This window comes from Syngnathus acus, chromosome 14 (assembly GCF_901709675.1).
Source record: "Syngnathus acus chromosome 14, fSynAcu1.2, whole genome shotgun sequence".
In the NCBI taxonomy this organism is placed as follows: Eukaryota; Metazoa; Chordata; class Actinopteri; order Syngnathiformes; family Syngnathidae; genus Syngnathus; species Syngnathus acus.
The window spans coordinates 8,042,625-8,063,611 of record NC_051099.1 but is presented as its reverse complement, the minus strand read 5'-3'; the positions used below and the strand labels follow the sequence as shown (position 1 = coordinate 8,063,611).

Genomic DNA, 20,987 nt, shown 5'->3' with positions numbered 1-20,987 from the left:
CTAGCCAGTGTGCCACCGAGCCGCCGTCAATATTATATCTAAAACAAAAATTAAATTGCATAGCACCTCTGTTAGTTTGTACTTATGCAGTTCAAATGGTGTTATTATGGCGAAATGCATTCACACATTATGCAACCATTTACAGTGTAGGTGTATTTACGTAGGTGGTGAGAAAGAGAAAAAAAAATTCTCTTCAGCTATTTTGCTTGCAAAAGGAGAATGCAAATACTGCTTCACTACGTTTGAATAAAGACAACCTTTGCGCTTTGGCACTCCAAGCAAAGCACAATTCCTCATATAATGAAGACAGAATGTGGCCAACAAGGTGGCAATATTTAAATGTGCATGTTTGACACAAGAAAATATGAAATGCATGAGAGAAAATTACCTCGCACAAATGACTTGATATCATAAAATAAAACCTTAGAGATCAGACATGACCAAATAGAGAGAGGAGGGAGCTCAGATATAAAAGAAGAGGAGGGTGCGTTGTTGTTAAGTGCTGTTGGCACTCTCAAGTCCGAATCTGTTACATGCACCAGAGGAGAGATAAACCACAGACCTTCATCCAGCCTCTTTCGAGCCCCACACTACAGTTCAAGTAGCCTGGAGAGAATCGAGCATTTCCAGAGAGAGAAAACAGCTGCTGATACGACTACAACAATGTGAGTAGATTTTTGTTTCTTCAGAGAGAAGAACTGTCTTTTTTTTTATCGCTCTCTAATGAGATACCGGGAGTTTAAAGTTGCAAGACATTTTTCATAATTTCTTCAGAGCGATTTTTTTGGGGGGGCACAGTAGACTTTCTAGATGGAACTTCAAGAGGAAAAAGCTGCATGAATGCAAGTGTCGTTGAATTTGCAAAGAAAGAGCATTTGGTTATTTTTTCCCCTCAAACTTCAAACGACAATGATGGCTTTCCACAACCACTTTGCAGTGTACTGTAACTACTGAGGTGGATTCCTCTCAAGCACGCCCCCTGAACTATTATCTCCTAAAAAGTCTGCTCCAGCCCAAATCCTTTTTGAGGTCCAGAGGAAGAATCGGATCTTTACCAGACAATTCCCAAGTCTCTCTGTTTGTGCTGCTATACGAAGATGACTGGCTGTACAGCCCGCTGTCGACAGGGGGTGCTCAAGTTAATCCAATCTGTTCAGAGATTGCTTTCAGGAAGCCTCGCAAAAGGTACTTCACTCTTTACATCTGGACACAGTGTCACCCTTAAAAAGTATCTCTAAACTTGATGACGTACTTATTACAGATCACTTTCAATAGCTGTGTGTGTATTAGTTTCCTGTGCTCCTGTTCTATGTTAAGCATCTTAGAACAATTCAACCATGCTCATCTTTTTCTGCAAGCCTCTGAGTTTCTATTAGAATATGCATGAAGGAAAATTCGAATACACTGCCTACACATATTTAACTTCACGCACGCAACCATGTCAGGCGAGCTGTAGAATGTAAAGACTCATCTCCCACACATGGAGTTGATTTCATGATTTTTTTTATTTCCCCCCCTTGGGCCCTTCTACATACTGAACACGTAGTGACGTGAACCATGAAACTCAGCCTAGTCACCTTTCAAATGCTCCACTTGAAAATGCAGCAGCATCCATATTCATCTTCGTCGTTTAAACATTCACGGCTAAAAAGAGCTGAGCTGCGGAAGAATGTCCCACTGATATACTTCATGACCCTGAAAGCCTCATTTCCATTTTACACCCCTTTCTCAAGGTTGCTTTGTTTGGAAGTGGGCTGCATTGAAGGTTTCTAAGTATTGCATTCACTACATTATATTTATATGTAAACATGCTATTTATATGGCAAAAATATAATTTTGTACGCTGGCTTGTGTTTTTACACAAAGTAGTATTTACTATGCCTAAGGTTATTTGAGTCTGAATGGTAGCCTTTATCATCATTCCTTTTTTTTCTGGCTCTGGTTGTGAAGACAGTGAAGTGGAGCCGTAGTGCCTCGCAGCTTTTAATTTTTTACATCGCCTCTCTGCCTACTTTTATGTAACCGCCATCGTTGAGATTTATTTTTATCTTGCCCTTTTCACTCTCGAGCATTCTTTGTAACACTCAGTGAAATGTTCATATGGGTTTGTTGCATGTGATCTTACTGTTGCTCATCCACTTAAGGTCCATCTTCACACTGGAATGAGACATACTGCTTTCCAATGGTCATTTTTATTTTGTAGTTGTGCAGTGGAGTAAAAAGGGGGGAAACATTTGCAATGGAGCTTTAGCTGCACATTCTAGGGTAATTTGATGCTCTGCTGCCACCACACGGTAGAGTAACGTCACATCTTGTACAGTACATAGAAAACATTTCATTGGTTGGCCATGTTATTTGTAGTCAGCAGTGATACTGGCATTTACGTCATATATCCAGTATTTATGGTATCTTACAAAAAAGTTTAAAAAAAAAAAGGTGCAATACGAGCATCGTTGTCTTTATAAAGTGCTCTTATTAGATTGTGTATAGGATGACTCTACTGCCTTGACGGGTGAGTGTACATATCCATGACAACAACATACTTGATCAGAAACTTTAAATATTTATTTTGGTGTTAATTAGTTTCTGTCATTTTTACTCCTGTCATTACGGAAGAGGATTAGGGCCAGTGAAGAAAAAAAAAACGAGGGGTGACAGGATTCTGACTTTTTTCTCAGAATTCTGACTTTAAAGTCAGAAGGTGGGAATTCTGACTTTATTCTCAGAATTCTGACTTTAAAGTCAGAAGGTGGGAATTCTGACTTTATTCTCAGAATTCTGACTTTAAAGTCAGAAAGTGGGGATTCTGACTTCAAAGTCAGAATTCTGACTTTATTCTCAGAATTCTGACTTTAAAGTCAGAATTCAGAATTCTGAGAATAAAGTCAGAATTCTGACTTTAAAGTCAGAATCCTGTCACCCCTCGTTTTTTTTTTCTTCACTGGCCCTAATCCTCTTCCGTATGGTCATCGATTTACAATTACTATGAATCATTTACGAAAGTCATATCCTGTGAGGGAAAAAAAAACGTATAAAATTCACATTTCATAGGCAAGTTGACTCGTACGGATTTCCACGAGTAGGTAGAGTTAAAGTAAAATCGAGACTTTTCAAAATGTAAAGGTACAGTTTTGATACTCCTTGGAAAACAGTGTACCGTATTTTCCGCACTATTAGGCGCACCGGATTATAAGGCGCACCTTCAATGAACGGCCCATTTTAAAACTTTGTCCATATATAAGGCGCACCGGATTATAAGGCGCATAAAATAGAAGCTATACTGCAACAAACTGAGGTTGACTAGGGTTGCGGTATGCATCCACTAGCCAATAACCAACGAGCCCTCTGTAAACAATCGCGTTTCTCAAACGATCTCCTATAAAATGATCGGAACTGACTAAAGTTCGATCTAACGCATTGGTACTACTTACCTATGTTTCCCTTCCATATCGATCCGTAGATTTACTCGAAACATTAACAGAGCAGCCTATTTTGACATGAAATAGCCTGGTGCGTATAGCAGCTATCGTTATAGCATTAGCCATCCGCAATTTCCCATGAGCCTCAGCTCGCAATCTCCCATGAGCCTCAGCAAAGTGTAAACAATCGCGTTTCTCAAACGATCTCCTATAAAATGATCGGAACTGACTAAAGTTCGATCTAACGCATTGGTACTACTTACCTATGTTTCCCTTCCATATCGATCCGTAGATTTACTCGAAACATTAACAGAGCAGCCTATTTTGACATGAAATAGCCTGGTGCGTATAGCAGCTATCGTTATAGCATTAGCCATCCGCAATTTCCCATGAGCCTCAGCTCGCAATCTCCCATGAGCCTCAGCAAAGTGTAAACAATCGCGTTTCTCAAACGATCTCCTATAAAATGATCGGAACTGACTAAAGTTCGATCTAACGCATTGGTACTACTTACCTATGTTTCCCTTCCATATCGATCCGTAGATTTACTCGAAACATTAACAGAGCAGCCTATTTTGACATGAAATAGCCTGGTGCGTATAGCAGCTATCGTTATAGCATTAGCCATCCGCAATTTCCCATGAGCCTCAGCTCGCAATCTCCCATGAGCCTCAGCAAAGTGTAAACAATCGCATTTCTCAAACGATCTCCTATAAAATGATCGAACTGACTAAAGTTCGATCTAACGCATTGGTACTACTTACCTATGTTTCCCTTCCATATCGATCCGTAGATTTACTCGAAACATTAACAGAGCAGCCTATTTTGACATTAAATAGCCTGGTGCGTATAGCAGCTATCGTTATAGCATTAGCCATCCGCAATTTCCCATGAGCCTCAGCTCGCAATCTCCCATGAGCCTCAGCAAAGTGTAAACAATCGCGTTTCTCAAACGATCTCCTATAAAATGATCGGAACTGACTAAAGTTCGATCTAACGCATTGGTACTACTTACCTATGTTTCCCTTCCATATCGATCCGTAGATTTACTCGAAACATTAACAGAGCAGCCTATTTTGACATGAAATAGCCTGGTGCGTATAGCAGCTATCGTTATAGCATTAGCCATCCGCAAATTCCCACGAGCCTCAGCTCGCAATCTCCCATGAGCCTCAGCAAAGTGTAAACAATCGCGTTTCTCAAACGATCTCCTATAAAATGATCGGAACTGACTAAAGTTCGATCTAACACATTGGTACTGCTTACCTATGTTTCCCTTCCATATCAATCCGTAAATTTACTCGAAACATTAACGGAGCAGCCTATTTTGAAATGAAATAGCCTCGCGGGTACAACAGCTATTCGGTGACGCCCCCTGACTACAGTTGCCGTAATGTTGGGAAGCGATGCGACCTTGTAATTTACTAGTCGTACTAAAACGTACTGAAACATTTTGGCAGAGCACTGTGTACAACCAGTATGGATCAACAAATTCATCAATTGATCCATATATAAGGCGCACTGGACTATAAGGCGCACTGTCGGCTTTTGAGAAAACTTAGGTTTTAAGTGCGCCTTATAGTCCGGAAAATACGGTACATAATTGATGATTCATGAAAGACATCTACACTTTGACTTAACTGTACTGTATGTTGACGGTCTCGTGGTACATGAAGCCTGTGGGTGACGCACTAAGGTGATGAAACAGAGGCTGAGATTAAATATTTAATGGGTGCTCTAATCGCGTGCACGTTTCAGTGAGAAATATAAAAAAAATAACACGAGGGGTAAGCTTGTTATTCTTTTGCGGCAGTTGCGGTGCATTTAAACCCCGTTTGAGGTGCATCAAGGTAGACGTTGCACTTTGGCTAACGTGATAAATCCCTGGTGCAAATTAAACCACCAATATAGTGACCAATTTTTAGATGGCTTTTTCCCTGGCCATAATCGAGTTGTAAATGTCAAATTTAGCATTTTTCCTGTTGTGGCCCTTAAGAGCTTGTGGTGCAGCCATGAAACACTTCTCATATGTCACTAAAAATGATTTTTTATTACATCAGTTGATACTGTATGCAGTCTTGATCTGCTTGTCCTGATCCTTGCGTGCAATCCTGCCTAATCTATTTAGTGCTTCTGAAGAAGGCTTGGGATGACGAGGTTGTCTGTGTGTTGGTGCTGTGTTGCAGCTCATGAGGTGTTGAGAAGCTAATGAAAAGATAATGATGTTATAGACTGCAGTGCAGCAAACTTGGCACATCCCTGTGCAGGCAGGGTGGGAGATGGCAAAAAAAGAATCTGTCAAGGGAATTGCACAGGTCTGTGATAGTCTTCTGAATATAGAACTTGATTTCCCTCTGGAGCAAAAAAACAATGTCATGCAATCATGATGGATATGGTTCTTGGGTCTGCTTTCTATTGCTGGGGGCCTTCAGCATAACCACTAGCACCAACAGAACCCCACAGTGGCTTCACTTTGTGTTTTGCATTCCTCAAATAATCATGTCTCAACACTGAAACACTTTTCAAGAAATGGAACCGCATTGAAGAAGAAAAATGGAACAAAAATGGAGGATTTTCAAAGCTGTCATTCACTGACACATAGTAAAAAGAATAGTGAGTTTACATATAGTATAAATGAAATTATTTGATACAAAATTAACAAGCTGACGGTGTCTGTACTCATTCTTTTGCACACATAGCAAGAGAGTCTATGATGACCTATCCACGCAAATATGTGTCAGCTTCAGCTGTCCTTCACCTGCTGCCATTGGTGTTATTAGTGAGCACTGCATCAGTATAGCAATACGCCACAGCAACATGAGGAGGCAGGGAAATGGAAAGAGGGGGGACAGAAGAGTGGAGGGAGACACAGAAAAGAGGGAGTGGCAGCGAAGAGGCAGGAGCAGCTCATGCGTGTGTTTGAAGATGAGCTCAGAAATCCAAGAGAATCGTCACTTGGAGGAGAGTCGACTTTCAGTGAAAGCTGCGAGAGGAAATCCCATCCGAGATCTGCAGCTGTGAAAGGAGACAACGAGGGACCCCCGGACTGCCATCGTGGAGGGGGAAAAAAATAACAACAACAAATAAATAAAAACACTAGTACAATCTGGGCTGTTTGGTCAGGCTGGTTAGACACGGCGACAACATGGGTGCAGTGGTGGGAACTTTAACCATGCAAACCAAGCAGAGAAGACCGACAAGAGGTATGTCAAGATGAGAGAAAAAAGAATGAACGGGGACATTTATGGAAGTGTTTTTTGCCGCACAAGTGCAACATGTGCTTAGTGAACAGAGTAATGACAATTTACACATGTGGAGGACTGAAAAAAAAATAGCAAGTGTGTTTTGTAGATTTATAGTGTGTTTTGTAGATTTATATGATGACAATCAAACAAATGCATTTTAATAGTAGACATGCTAATAAATCAAATAAATGAAAAGAATAGAATCAATAGATGATGGGACGTTTCAATTTGAACCGCACTTGCTGGCACTGTATCCAGAGTCATATCTCATACGACGTGTTTATGATGGAGAGATTACAGTGTACCATCAAGTAGGGTGTCCTTGAAGATAAGCAGCGAGCAAAATCACGGACCCTGACTCTTTAATGATACGTGTGCCGCCCGCACGCGTACGTGCGGAAGAGAGAAACAAGCGTTGCATGTGAATTAACACCCAGCTCACATATCATACCTCTCTCCACAACCTCATGCACGAGAAGCTTGTTGTCATGGAGACCCGGTTGAAGAGTGAACAATATTGTGTCAGGATGATACGATTGTAGTAGTAGACCAGATCGACATTGTAAAGATGCACACCGACGACCTGTGTGATTAGAGTCTGACATATGTCGGCAATTTGTTTACACTGGAAAGATGAAATGCTTCTCATGCAGTTATCTGTAACAAAGTGGTCACTTGACACGGGACATGTGTTGACGACTTTGATCAACTTGATCATCAATATTAAAGCAGAGCAGTTCTAACAACGAATATGTGACGCCATCCTTGCAAGGACAGAATTGCATATATTGGACATGTCTTACATAGGATTGTTATTGAATTGGCAACGCTGCACTGTGGCCTACATCAGGAATCATTTCTCAATGAATGGATGGTTCACCACCTGCTTACTGGATCCAACCATGTAAACAACGGGAGAAAGCAGCACTCGGGCAAACACTCGCTGATATTGTTCGTGTAAACAGTGCAAGATGGTGTCATTCACAAATGATGACGTTTCCTCTGGGCCTTTATCACCACCTGACACATCTCTCATTATCTCCATCACCTTCCTCCAAGCACAATCTTATGGTCGGACTATTTCCACAAATGCTGGTTATCATCGCTTTTTTTATTCTTTTATTTATTTTGGGCAAAGAAAGTTATTTCAAGATGAGTTATCCTCCAGGCTGTTTGACAGAAAATAACTCATCATGCTTGTGACATCAGTACCGCGTTTGTCACATAACCTTCAAGCTGCTATGTTTTCCTCACACTCCTCACCCTCATCTAATCGACACCTGCCAATTCCAATTCTCAGGTTTTTTTTTAATATCACACGGTTGCGTGATCACGAGGGAAGTACGTTGGTAATATTAACATAATATTAAATAAATAGTAATATTATTATGTAATTAATTAATTAATTAAATTATCGTTACTAATATTAAATATTAATATTATTATTAAAATCAATAATTTCTCAACAGTTAAATATGTTCAACAGTACCAGACACATTTATTACCGTGAATACATTTTCTAGGTAGGGTATTAAATTCCTCAACAAGCATTTTACTCTGCAGACAAAACAGATTGAATGTGTTCGCTGAGTCATATCTGCACAATGTATCACAATTTTTATGGTCTTACAAATTCTTTCAAGCACAACACGGCAACAGTTAATCTTGGATTGCATTAAATGTATTTTTTATTCTCTGTAGATAAAACAGATGATGACCTCGAGATGACAACAGTGTGTCATAGGCCGGAGGCTCTCGAACAACTGGAATCCCAAACTAACTTCTGCAAGCAGGAGCTCCAGATTCTCTATCGTGGTTTCAAGAATGTAAATCACATCTCACGTTCATATAATCAATGGTTTCCAAATGTCTTTTAAGCAGCTGTCTTTCTCCTTTTCTGCAGGAATGTCCAAGTGGAGTCGTAAATGAGGAGACGTTTAAACACATTTATGCACAATTCTTTCCCCATGGAGGTAAATTATTGATTGATTGATTGAATATTTATTGATCCCCAGGGGTGGGGAAATTCAGGCCCCAGCAGTATCCATACCACAGAGTGGGTATACAAAAGACACACAGATGGCATGAGCGCAACTCAATAGGCTCTCATAAGGCTGCCACACAACGGCGCCACAAAGAAAGCCAGAAAGTGCTCAAGATAAAAGCCATCAATGCAAAACAAAGCTAAAAGACAAAGGAAAAAAAGTAACATTCGGCCAACCAGCACCCCTCAACACAAGAGAACACCCTAAAACACACAAAATAGCCTCCACGGGGTCCATCGACAGGTGTAAGGGCAGTCCAGTTCAACGGCGCCCAATGGACCGTGGTCGTGAATCGGTGAAAACATCACAAAGCAGGCAAACGTGTGAGCAGCGTCCCGGGCACCCAGTCGGGTGCAGATGCAGATGACCACGTGCAGATGGTCACCACGGGGCTAGCATGGCGAAAGTCGTTGGTTCCGACGAGCACGAGGGAGCGGACTCCCCACAGGGGTTGCGGCTGCAAGGCCATGGCGAGGGTCATCACTGGCCGGAAAAGCAGGAAGCCGTCGTAGAGCCACGCCGGTCTCGACCGATGATCCCGGTCCCAGGAAGAAAAAAAAAATATCCGATCCGAAGAGATACCGAGGTGCGGTAGAAGGCACCAGCATCGCCGAATGGACAAAAAGACAGAAAGAAAAAGGAGAAAAGAAGGAAATAAAGAGGAAAAGAGAGAACACTGCTGGGAGGCAGCCACTCACGGCGCCAGACCAAAGTCATGTGTTTCAAAGCAGATCTCACATATTTTGTTGTTTCTTGTATTACAGATGCAAGTATGTACGCACATTACCTTTTTAACGCATTTGACACGACTAACAATGGCTCCATTAAATTTAAGGTAAAAGCTGCAAAAGAAGTGCAATTAATTGCATGAGGTACATAATGATTTGGCTGCCACATGTGCAGTGACACTTTGACCTTTTGCCGTCAGGACTTTGTAATGGGCTTGTCTATCCTGCTGAGGGGAACCTTGAGGGAAAAACTTGAATGGACATTTCACCTTTATGACATTAACAGAGATGGATACATAAATAGGGAGGTGAGCATTGTACAACTTTGTGGTCGAGAATCTACATGAACGATTTTTGTTCTGTCATTGAGTCCATTTGTGCATCATCTTTTCTTGTAGGAGATGACAGAGATTGTGAAGGCCATCTATGACATGATGGGCAGGTACACTCACCCTGCACTGAAGGGAGATGTGGCACAGCAGCATGTGGATGCTTTCTTTCAGGTAAGTTCAGTGTTTGCTATGAGAAGAGTCCATATAGGCTAGTCTAGCTTACTTATATTTGCTGACCCATGTTATGTTTCTGTTTGCCACAGAAAATGGACAAAAACAGAGATGGAGTGGTAACTTTGGAGGAGTTTGTAATAGCCTGCCAGGAGGTATGTCTTTTCTCAGTTGGAATTTTCTTTTCTTTTGTAGCCACAATGAAATTTGGTGTCTTGAATGTCCAAAATCATACCTTTACACACAAGTTCAGTTCACAGATGTAGCATTATGTAAAAATGCAGTACAGTCCTACATCGTGCTACCCAAATAATAAATATGTCATGTCAAGGCCCAGTTATGGCATTTTGTGTTTGGCTGGTACATATATATTGATGTACACTATTAGATTACATCACTCAACAGTGGTCATTTATAATGTTTCTCCTCACAGGATGAAATCATGATGAGATCCATGCAACTCTTTGAGAATGTGATCTAGGCCAGGAGGAGGAGAAAATGAGAAAATGTCCAAATAAGAGGGCTAGTTTGTGTACGTGTGTGGATGAATACGTGCAGTGCATTCAGTCTCTCTTCTTGCCCTTGTATCCAACAGTGGATTGAATACAAACGGGCTCCCTGCAAAGACTTGCATAACAGAAATTGATTGGAATTATTGTTGCAAAGTTTTGAGTGTTTCAAAGTGACCCCTGAGAAAGGCATGGAAGTAAAACTGTCTTGCGTTTTAGTGGAGGATCAGTTAAAGATAATGATACGTGTAATTGCTTGTGTGTATTCATTAGTTGCCCAAAGATGCTCCTAAAATGTTTGCTTCTCCAAAAGTTCTATCTGCAAATATTTGTTAGATTTGCACAAGGATTTATCGTTGTGTATACGTCTGGCTGTAATGTTCTTAATCTGTTGTTCATCTTGTATGTGGTTATTTGAGTCATGTTACTCGTTTATGTACTGGTCTTCATGTCTATTTAAAAGTAATATACTTTAAATGTTGTATTTTTCTGACTTTGATTTTTGGTTGTTCCTTTTTGTTTTGAAAGTGTAAAAAGTATTGTGGAACATGCTTTTTGCTCTTTGATGTATAATATAAGTGGGATGTCATAAACTCAGGTCTTAGTTTGCAATTGATTTGTCTCACCCTCACAAATAGAATTCTAAGCCATACAAATAAAAATGTAAAGCATTGAGTGCGTTTTATTTCAGACGTTTGTTTCAATGCTGAATTTGCTGAAGAGTTAGCGCAAAAAGACAAAACAACCAACACCATCTCGTGTATTGCAAAGTAACATAAAGGATTAAAAATGGTTGATAAATTAATAATAGTAGTTATAATTTCATGCATCCACTGGTGGTGTTAATCGATTTTTAAACTCGCATATCTGAAATTTAAACTAGATTGTAAACCAAAGCAGTACTGAAAACTGATCTATAGGTGGCGGTAATATCCCAATCCAGTATGCAAACAGCAGTTAAACACCAAAGACGAAAAGAGCAAAGAAGAAGAAGCGAGGAGGTGGTGTTATACACGCCAGTTTGCGCACTAGTGTGAGGTGTATCGCCTGTCCTGCCGCATTTCGTCTTTCTTTTAAGTTGCTTGCACAGTTAACCGTCCTTTAATTTTACAGAATGAACGGTATGGACGAAGAACAAATGGCCCCACAGACGTTTATTTACGGTGAGTCACTTTTACTGACGTAAATGTGAAGAGCATCGGATATTTTCTTCGTGTGTTCGTGGTAGATAAGTTATTTTAAAAAAAATGAAAATGGATGAAATAATGTGTGGCTTTCATACGTACGGCTGTTTATTGCGACTCGATGAGGTTTTGGAGTCACACGTTTAGTCATATTCGGTCAATGTGTGTCGTACTGGCTCAGTGCTGCTACACACGTGTTTGGCCCAAGCATGGCGTCCCCCGTAGTTGCACGAGCAATGCTGATTTTAAAACGTGTATTCTCTCTGTTTTTATTTAACTTATTCTTGGTTTCGGCTTGCGATCATTTACACTGGACTTTTACTTAACTAGCGAGGGGTTTAGTCGCTGACCCCCGATCGTATGTATGTACAGTCGGCTCAACGTTGGCTCTCACATGTGGGCCAAGTTTTTTTTTTTTTTCTTTCCCCTCTCACATTCCTTTTCATGGATGCTTCGCGATTTCGTAGTACAACGCTCTCTGTTACAAACATGTAACAACTCGGTGACGAGTTATTGTACCTTTCGTAGTGGTTTGCATGTACCCATCACAAAGGCAGTAATCAAAGTGTCGTGCTTTACTTGTATTGTTCCTCACAGCTTAGTTTGTGTAGTGTTTTTAAGCGTGCTTATTGATTTGATGGTCTATATTTTCCCAAATACCTTTTCGCGTTGAATAGACTTTTTGCTACCAGCAAAAAGTAAAGGTTGGGCTAGGCCACGTGGAAAAGGCCACGGTGATATTATGGCGCCCCCGTGTGGGCATGCTAGTATTTCACTACGTCACAATGGCGTTATAGCGTACAAAGGGCGTTAAGAATATTGCACTGTTCAAAAATAGCCTTTGGAAACCTTTCACAGATATGTATTTTTTCAAGATAAATATATATGTTCAGGTTTTCTCACAGAAAAGCCACTGAACAACCATTTGAAATGTGTTTGTGTCTCAACTCATCATATTGACTTTGTCTTCATCAGGTTGTGTGCTTGAATCTGGAAAGGAAGTCACATTCAATCCTGAGGCTGATGACTTTGAGCATCAGCTGGATCTACGAATGGTAACCACCCATGCATTTGCTCACAACTCAATCGCAGAAGAAAATTGAAGGCGTATTTAAAGTTTACAATGAACTGAATTATGCTCCGTGCAGGCGTGTACAGACCCGGCCACAAAAGATGAGCTTCAAGTCGTGGAGGTGGAAGGAAAAGACTCTGAGGGTCAGAAGGTGACCGCAGTAGTGGTTTCTCTGAAACCCTCCACTCTGCCATGTGTGAGTATCCACCACAGGACGGGTGCAGTTTTTGGGCACATCTTTGGGTCCCGACACATCAGTTGAGAAACACTGGTTTGTGTTATTTCTGAACAGTACGTGAACCTCCAAAATTGGGTCATGACTTGGTGATAATAGTGTTAAGAACTTCTAACTGGCTAAAAGGTTCAAATGAAGTCCTGGAAGAACATCATTTTAGTGTAAACACAGCTCAGTGGCCTAGTGGTAGAGTGTCCGCCCTGAGACTGGAAGGTTGTGGGTTCAAACCCCGGCCGGGTCATACCAAAGACTATAAAAATGGGACCCATTGCCTCCCTGCTTGGCACTCAGCATTAAGGGTTGGAATTGGGGGGTTAGATCACCAACTGATTCCCGAGCGCGGCACCGCTGCTGCTCCCCTCTCCCCCAGGGGATGGGTTAAATGCAGAGGACAAATTTCACCACACCCAGGTGTGTGTGTGACGATCATTGGGACTTTAATCTTTAATGTGTTTATTTCTGACTGTAACCCCCCAGGTGTGTCTTGGGGGTTTCACCATCTCACCGCCTGCAGTGTTCCGTCTGAAAGCAGGTTCTGGTCCGATCCATATCAGCGGGCAACATCTCGTCAGTAAGTTTTGGTGTGGGATGGTTAAACGTTAAAATTCATGTTTTGTCCAAATCCACATCAATGTTTCTTTTAACTCTTCTGAATTGCCGCTGCAGTGATGGAATCTGACCGGTCCTTTGAGGAAGATTATGATGATGATGATGACGAAGAGGAGGAGGAGGAGGAAGAGGAAGATGTAAAACTGTCCAAGAAACGACCCGCCTCCTCTCCTGCGCACAAGTCTCAGGTTTGTGGCATTAGCCGGCCAATGAGAATTGAGTAAAAGCCAGCTAGGCTGAGCAGGATCCGTTTGCCTTAAAAGTTTTTTCTTGATTGAAATGTGCTTTGGTTTACATTTAACCCTCTGCAGAAAAAGAGGAAGGTGGCACTTGATGCAGATGATTATGACGACGACGAGGACGATGATGATGAAGACGACGAGTGCGTATTCAGCAAATATACATTGCGTTACTACTAGCTTGAACTCTTTGAGTGGAGTTTACATCTCATTTGGTCATTGAAAAATAAGGATTATGGAGGTTTTCCTGTGCCACCGGTTCCAGACAACTGATAATATATATATACATAATTTTTTTACGTAGGATGATGATGAGGAGGAGGAGGAGCAGGAAACCCCTGTTAAGGTAAATAAACATTTATAATATCCAGTTCAGCTAAATCTGGTTTTATGCTTAACAGCTTTGTATTCAACAGGCAAAGCGCACACCAAAATCTGCTCAGAATGGCAAAGATTCAAAACCCACTACTCCAAAGCAGGTAACTTATTTTCCTTTGGATGTTTTTGCGCTTGTTGCTGCCAAGCGATGTTGCATAGGCCTTTCAGGAGTCAAAGCCCCATCGATACAATTTGTATGCATTTGTCCACATGAATCCAACAAAATCAAACTAAATTCATCACCTTATCTACTGCTCTGTAAAGGTGAAGACCCCCAGGCAAAGAGGAAAATCTCCCAAGACCCCACCAACCCCCAAGGAAACCTTGACGCTTCCTGAGATTCAAGCAAAGATGACCGAGGTGATGAAGAAGGTTAGTGATGTTTTTTTTTTTTGATCAGTCAATGTCTTGGTGCTGTCAGTCATTTTTGAGTCTGTTTCAGGGCACAGTGCTCCCCAAAGTCCAGGCCAAATTCGCAAACTTTGTGAAGAATTCTTATAGAGTCTCTGATGCCCAGGTAGTGTATGCATATTTGGTACCCTTTATATTCATTGTTAATAGAGTTTGTCAGCTTGATAGATATTTTTTCTTTTTGTGTGTGTGTCCATCCTCAGGCTGTTGCTGAGCTGTGGAAGTGGCGACAAAGTGTCGCGGACACGAAATAAATTACTTTTATTAGGTCCTTTTTTTTTTTTTTTGTCCCACCCTAAACCTTTCTGTGCCTCACACTCTCATTCAGTCTCATTCAATGCATGATAATTATTAAGAGGTTTATATATTAGACACTGCCAACTTATACTGGAATTATTGAAGGAGCCACCAAGGACTGGCTTGCAATTTTTCATAAATATAACATCTTGTTGCGTGACACCAAAAGCTGTGATGTAAGTTGATTTTGTGGTGTACCAAATGTGTAAGATCAAGTCTGACCTTGATGTTGGCTCACAGAATAATTGTTCGTTTGGAATACCGAAGGTGGCAGAAGATTGTTGAGTATGTGTTTTGTTTTTGGATTGTTGTTTCTTAAATTGCCTTTTGTGTTTCTCTCCAGCCCTTCATTTAATGGTTTCATTCACATAACATAAAACATAAGCAGTTGATGTTTTATACATGTCATAGTCCCTGAATGCATCATTTATTAGTCATTGGACAGCTATTCCACCATTTGTATTGGTATCCAGAGTTTTGAAAGCCTGTCTGGCCGCTGAATAAATAAGGCAATGGTCAGGCCTGTTTTAGTAATTACCATTCCAAGTTTTCAATAAAGTTGGTTCGCTAGCTAATGCTTGGGTTTGTCAACTTTTCCCCCAATGTGTATTTTTGTAATATACTTTTAACTCCAGATTTGATTAACACTGTCAATATGCTGTTTTGGTAAATGGCATAAAGTCAAAGTCAGCTTATTGTCAATCCCTTCATATGTCAAGACACACAAAGAAACCGAAATTCCGTTTCCTCCATCCCACGGTGACGAGACATACAAGTAGGCGACACAAAACAAAAACAAGGCACAAACCATAAATTTGTCAGGTTCTAATTTTAATGTCCTTCACGTGACAAGGGTTATGAAAATTTTCAAGATATTTTTACAACTCTGGTCAGGGTTTCTACATCCTGCCATTAAGCAGTGCATTACTTAATCTGGTGAGTTTTTTTCTATTCTGACATGTTCTGATGTGATTAATTCATAAGTCACTGGTGCATTCTGTGATGTGGCCCACATTTGATGGATTAATAAGGCAATGTACTCAGCCAATATATACATTCTAGGAAGAATAGTGAACAGTAAAATTAGTCAAATTGAATATACATTTTTATTTAATCATGCCCTGTGGTTGTAAAATAGAAGACAAACAAAAAAGCAGACAAGCACATTAGGGTCAGATGGGTGATTCAGTTGAAATCCTGTCATTGATTACCTTTGGTCAGAGGGGAAGAAGTCGGAATAAATGGAAAGTCAGACGAAATTAGGGCAGTGTATTAAAGAATGCGAAGCGTTGGATATATCCTGTGTCAATTGGCTAAATTTTACGTAAGCATTAAGCTTTCATGCAATCTATCCGCAATAAACTAACTTGTACTAAAACTGCAGTTACCGTATCTACCCATGTGGGGTCAGCAAAATCAAAGTTACGGACTTTGTCGCTGAATCTAATGATTGAATACAGGAGTCAGTTAAATTTGTATTTCCAGTTTATGTACAACATGGTCGTTATCACAAATTAAAAAAAAAGACATTAAAAATGGAATGCAACATCCATAACTAAAAACGAGTACAAGTATAAGCCATTAACATACACAGCAATTATTGAACACCTTCACTGACGCAGATAAAACTGAAAACATTGGCAATCTTGCTGGGGAAAAAAAATCTCGTAAATTAAGCATTTCACTCTGGCACTTGATTGAAGCAGTCAACTGTAGTACTGAATCATTTGTCTTGTTCATATAAATAAAAGGCACAAAAAAAGGGAAATTTGTAATCACTTCTCAGGTGCCAGACGCTAAGACTTGAGCATTCGGCTTGAATATTGTCAAAGATTTTAAATGTTTCCTCCAATATCTGTTCTCAATCCAGTGCATACATATTACTCTCACTAACACCAAGCAACAGTGAAAGTACACAGCATAACATGGTCTCTATTTTTAAGCATGGCCAATAGGATAATGCGCTTTAGATTTCATGAAAACTTGAACGCTCAAGTGTTAAAATACAAGATTTGACCGCATCTTTTCAGAAAGTACAAAGTTGGTGTACTTTCTTGAGTAGCTAGCAACTTGAACGTGTTGGTTAAAAAGTTACAGTAACATTTCAAAATTGCCCTGAATAAACCAATACACAGGTACAACTTGTCTTGACTATTTCCGAGATGAATTATGCTGCTTTTTGAAGGGATCCTTATCCTGCTCAAACATACTCCTTGGTGCTGCTCGGAGGTCTGGAGATGGGATACTTTGGTGTAGGTTTGCCTCTCGGGCAAGAAGCTGCCAGCATGCCACCTCCGATTGCAATCAAGAAGGCTCCAGCCCAGGCAATGAAGATGGCCGACCCAAACTCATACCTTCAAAAAGATTACACAGCAGTCAGAAAAGGTAAGCACATCATTTGATTCATACATGAGCTAAGAAAAAATAGAATTATCCTGCATTAGCGCGTATACTCACTTTGTATTGACTGGCGTGAACGGGTCGTAGAAAGCTTGGATGATGTCATGAGCGTACCAAGAGCAGGCAATAATGGAGCACAAAGCTGTGGGTAGCCAAAGAATGCCGTTAAAAAAATGTTGAGCATGTGTGATGTATTGTGTGTGTATAGAAGAAGAAAAAAAAAACTTGCCTCCAATCAGCAAGATAATGCCACCAGTCATTGCAATGCGAGACTTGCGCGTTTTGTCATCTCCACCACAGTTGGTGCATTTCATCCCCATGCAGGCCGCACCCAAGCCGGCCACCGAGACGATAATGCTCACAATCATGAGGGCGCGTGTTGCCTGGAGTGCACCTAAGGGAAAAGGACTCAATTTGTCAAGCAGTGAAAAGGTAAACATGCATAACCTCATTGAAACCCTTTTTTTTTAAAGATACTAAAAGACAGAAAGTGTCAAATAAACTTCAGCTGGTTACACCTGAAAATGGATTATAGTGGGGGAGGGGGGGCACTCAAGTGTGCAAGAAACTCAAACAGGTCTGACCAGGTTTCAGGTTACATCATGGGAGGACACTCCTAATTTCACATGCTGGCTACAGGTTAACATTTTAGGCTTGTGACCTCTACCCACAAACAAAGACTCTCTGTCCAGTCAAGGCATGCAGTGTTCCTGAATTTTGCTTCTTTGTATTGCTGTTTTTTAACATCAAACCATTGTTCACAAGTGATTCCTGAGCAGAACTTTACTTTAGTATTGTTTAGCAAAGGCAGGTTGCGCATGTTTGATTGATTGGAAAAATGTCTAAAACTAATTTGAACACTGTACAAGGAAGTGCAATAATGACTGACTCATTTAGCCTAACCCCGTTTTTCAAAACACCTTCAGACAGATAAGAATCATAAAATTTAGTTTATGGAGTTAACGTATATTGACCTTGTTTCATATTGTAGGCCTACATGGCTACTTCCTCCTTGTGACTTCTATAGCCAAGTGAGGCTGACAGTCGGTTTTCTACCACATGATTTTGCAACTGTTTAAAAAATTCACTATAGCGCATGTGTGTGTGGCGGGAGAGTGAGGGTTAAGAGATAAGTTGAAAGAAAACAGAAGTTGTAAACATTCACATTCAAATCTCCTCTACGTCATAAATGCCATACAGTATCGGGAAGTTTTTTTTAAAAATAAACATGCTTAGTTTTCACTGGGGAGAAGTGTCAATAAGTAACTAAACCGGTTAGGTCGAGCAACAGGAATTTTTACAGTTGTAAATAAATAGGGCAAGTATAACGGTGGCTTAAAGAGGCAGTTGGTAACTTCCCCATTACAGGTGTGGTGCATTTGCCCAATTTTGTTCTTACAAGTATGCTCACATTAAAGTCAAATTAGCAGTCTTCAATTAAGAGCGATTCTCAAAGACAAATGTGTGGTTCAAATGGAGGTTATTTATAAAAATAAGATTATGGTCAGTTTAAGTTGTATTACTTACTGTTGAGCTGGAGGATGGAGTCATAGACTTTGCATTGGATCTGGCCAGTGCTTTGGAAAGCACAGGACATCCAAAGGCCTTCATACATGGCTATTGCTGTGATGATGTTGTCCCCGGCATAGGACGACATCTTCCACTGGGGCAGAATTGTGCCCACTATCAAGCCTATCAAGCCCAGAAGTGACAGGACAAAGCCCAACATCTGCAACCCGGAGTTGGCCATTTTCTCTTCTTCCTCTTCGACGACGACCTGACTACAAAACTAGGTAGGAAACCTCCACCTGCTCAATAGTATTCCTCACTGGTCTAAATAGAAGGGTTGGGGAAAAAAAAAAACCAAAAAGCTTGTATGTTAAAATCTGTTAGAAAAAGTCCAGTTGTTCTTTCCAAATGTAAGTTAAAAAAAAATTTAATGGCGGTTCTTGTATGGCCGACGATGTCACCTTGCGCACCTGTTGCTTTGCCGCACCTTGAATAGGAAGCGGACAGCGGGAGCGAGCTTTTTAGTCAGTTTCTGCTGCGGGTGGGCGGGGGCGCGCACACAGTTTCGACGCGTGCGCCGCTTGAAGGAGCGCTTCAAGTTTCATGACGTAAGCATTTCCGGAAAAATCCTGCCGTAGCATACCTGCGACAAAACAAACGCGCAGATACTGTTGTTGTTAATTTGAGTGGAATTTCACAATTTTTTTCACATAATTGCATGAAAGACTATTAATAGTACTTTTTCGAGACCCGCAAATCATTATTACTGTGCCCAGCAAATGTTAGCTTTATGAATGTTCACACTGAATTGAAATCAGAAATCACACGAAACTGTATTTATTAACAGCTATCTTTACTTCATAAAACATTTGAATATATTCAATTATAATTGGGCAATTATTATCTTGAAAGTGAGGCTCTGGAAATGCTCATCCTCTTAATGAAATACCATGTTTCCAAGAAATACGCAATATAAATATTCTGTTCTCCTGAATACCACGTTATCCACATGTTTTTCCTCATTTCAGACAATTACACACTGAAAGAAATATATTTCAGACAGAATTTCATAATATTTATGATCATTATTATGATATCACGATCTTCATGTTAAAACAACATTGCTGTCATTTATTTTTTATGTCCCCCAGGAAACGTATTTACTTGTCATTTAATTTGTGTTTATTTCAAAGTTAAATACAAGAGACAAAACGACATTGCCATTGGTCATATTCAGTCTCTATTGATACTGACAAGACTTTGCCCACTGATTCTACTCTATGAGTCACACTGCAGAGGCGGGCTATAATTTAGTTTTTTTTTTTTTATCTGTCACAACTATGATGACTAAAACAGTTACTCGAAAAGCATCAACTGAAACTGAGTCGATGACGTCACCCAGATGCATTTGTACAGCAGAGGTTATTCCGTATGTCAAACTGGGACACATGCTCAGTAATCTTCCGAAACGGATGCTGATCAGATTGATCATGACTATGAGTTGTAAGTTAATTACCCTAATCCGTGCTACATGAGCTATCCATTTAGCATGGTAATCATTCTGACATTGTACTGTCTAATTGACTGCAAGGCTGTGAACTAGTTGTAATTGCATCTATTCACCCATCTGATATATTCTGGAGTAATCCTCGCTTTTCACAAAGACGTCTGACTTCACAATTCATTATTTTGGAAGCAGTGCTTTGATTTTGTCTTTTCCCCTTTCCAACATACCAATAAATTAATTTCATGCCGTTCTATATATGCCACATGTATTAAGGGAATATGGATAATCATGTATAATTTGTCAATATCCGCTACATACCGTAATGGTCGTAATGTTTTTTTTTCCACCGATAAGGTTGCAGTTGTCCAGAAAGTTTCTATCAACATTGAGTCAAGTGTGTGAAGTGTGTAATATGTCTAGTCAAATTCAAGAAGTGTGTCTGGATATTTGTAAGAAAATGTTACAGAAATTCATCTTTCGGGTGATATTTGGAATGGCAAAAAAATCACAACAGGTGTGAGTGCAGGTCGAATTAAATTAATATGTCATGGTTATAGTGCATTTTATTAGGCCAGAAATGTTGGCTACCCACCCACTCTTTGTGAGCTGTGTATCTGAGCTATCATTTGATTTCTGTAAGGAAATCTCCTTGAGATTGCATCTTTTTCCTCCCATATTGGAATTCTTCCAGATTCCT

At 40.3% G+C, this 20,987-nt stretch overlaps 3 protein-coding genes across 8 annotated transcripts; 2 read left to right on the top strand and 1 right to left on the bottom strand.

The window, feature by feature from the left end:
• Positions 1 to 314: 314 nt before the first annotated feature.
• On the top strand, positions 315 to 11,124 carry kcnip1b (Kv channel interacting protein 1 b). Of its 4 annotated transcripts, none has more exons than XM_037269279.1 (9): positions 315 to 665; positions 938 to 1,185; positions 8,366 to 8,490; positions 8,568 to 8,637; positions 9,474 to 9,544; positions 9,638 to 9,745; positions 9,836 to 9,940; positions 10,033 to 10,095; positions 10,374 to 11,124. In XM_037269279.1, exons 2-9 carry the CDS (start codon positions 1,098 to 1,100, stop codon positions 10,419 to 10,421), a joined length of 678 nt encoding a protein of 225 aa, XP_037125174.1. In that variant the 5' UTR covers positions 315 to 665; positions 938 to 1,097; the 3' UTR covers positions 10,422 to 11,124. The 4 variants fall into 4 exon arrangements, with proteins under 4 accessions (XP_037125174.1, XP_037125172.1, XP_037125176.1 ...); XM_037269277.1 differs by having other exon boundaries at positions 729 to 1,185; XM_037269281.1 differs by lacking the exon at positions 938 to 1,185 and having other exon boundaries at positions 322 to 665.
• A 313-nt stretch (positions 11,125 to 11,437) lies between these two features.
• On the top strand, positions 11,438 to 15,449 carry npm1a (nucleophosmin 1a). 2 transcript variants are annotated; one of them, XR_005100127.1, is made up of 12 exons: positions 11,438 to 11,612; positions 12,609 to 12,688; positions 12,782 to 12,901; positions 13,418 to 13,511; positions 13,607 to 13,737; positions 13,861 to 13,932; positions 14,102 to 14,134; positions 14,205 to 14,267; positions 14,431 to 14,538; positions 14,609 to 14,683; positions 14,781 to 14,918; positions 14,964 to 15,449. XR_005100127.1 is itself a non-coding variant. In XM_037269274.1 (11 exons), exons 1-11 carry the CDS (start codon positions 11,564 to 11,566, stop codon positions 14,829 to 14,831), a joined length of 876 nt encoding a protein of 291 aa, XP_037125169.1. In that variant the 5' UTR covers positions 11,438 to 11,563; the 3' UTR covers positions 14,832 to 15,449. The 2 variants fall into 2 exon arrangements, 1 of the variants encoding a protein (XP_037125169.1); XM_037269274.1 differs by having other exon boundaries at positions 14,781 to 15,449.
• Positions 15,450 to 16,341: 892 nt separating this feature from the next.
• On the bottom strand, positions 16,342 to 19,298 carry LOC119133439 (claudin-7-B-like). 2 transcript variants are annotated; one of them, XM_037269276.1, is made up of 4 exons: positions 18,802 to 19,298; positions 17,504 to 17,668; positions 17,332 to 17,416; positions 16,342 to 17,228 (listed from the first exon to the last, which is right to left on the bottom strand). In XM_037269276.1, exons 1-4 carry the CDS (start codon positions 19,022 to 19,024, stop codon positions 17,075 to 17,077), a joined length of 627 nt encoding a protein of 208 aa, XP_037125171.1. In that variant the 5' UTR covers positions 19,025 to 19,298; the 3' UTR covers positions 16,342 to 17,074. The 2 variants fall into 2 exon arrangements, with proteins under 2 accessions (XP_037125171.1, XP_037125170.1); XM_037269275.1 differs by having other exon boundaries at positions 17,332 to 17,668.
• Positions 19,299 to 20,987: the final 1,689 nt, after the last annotated feature.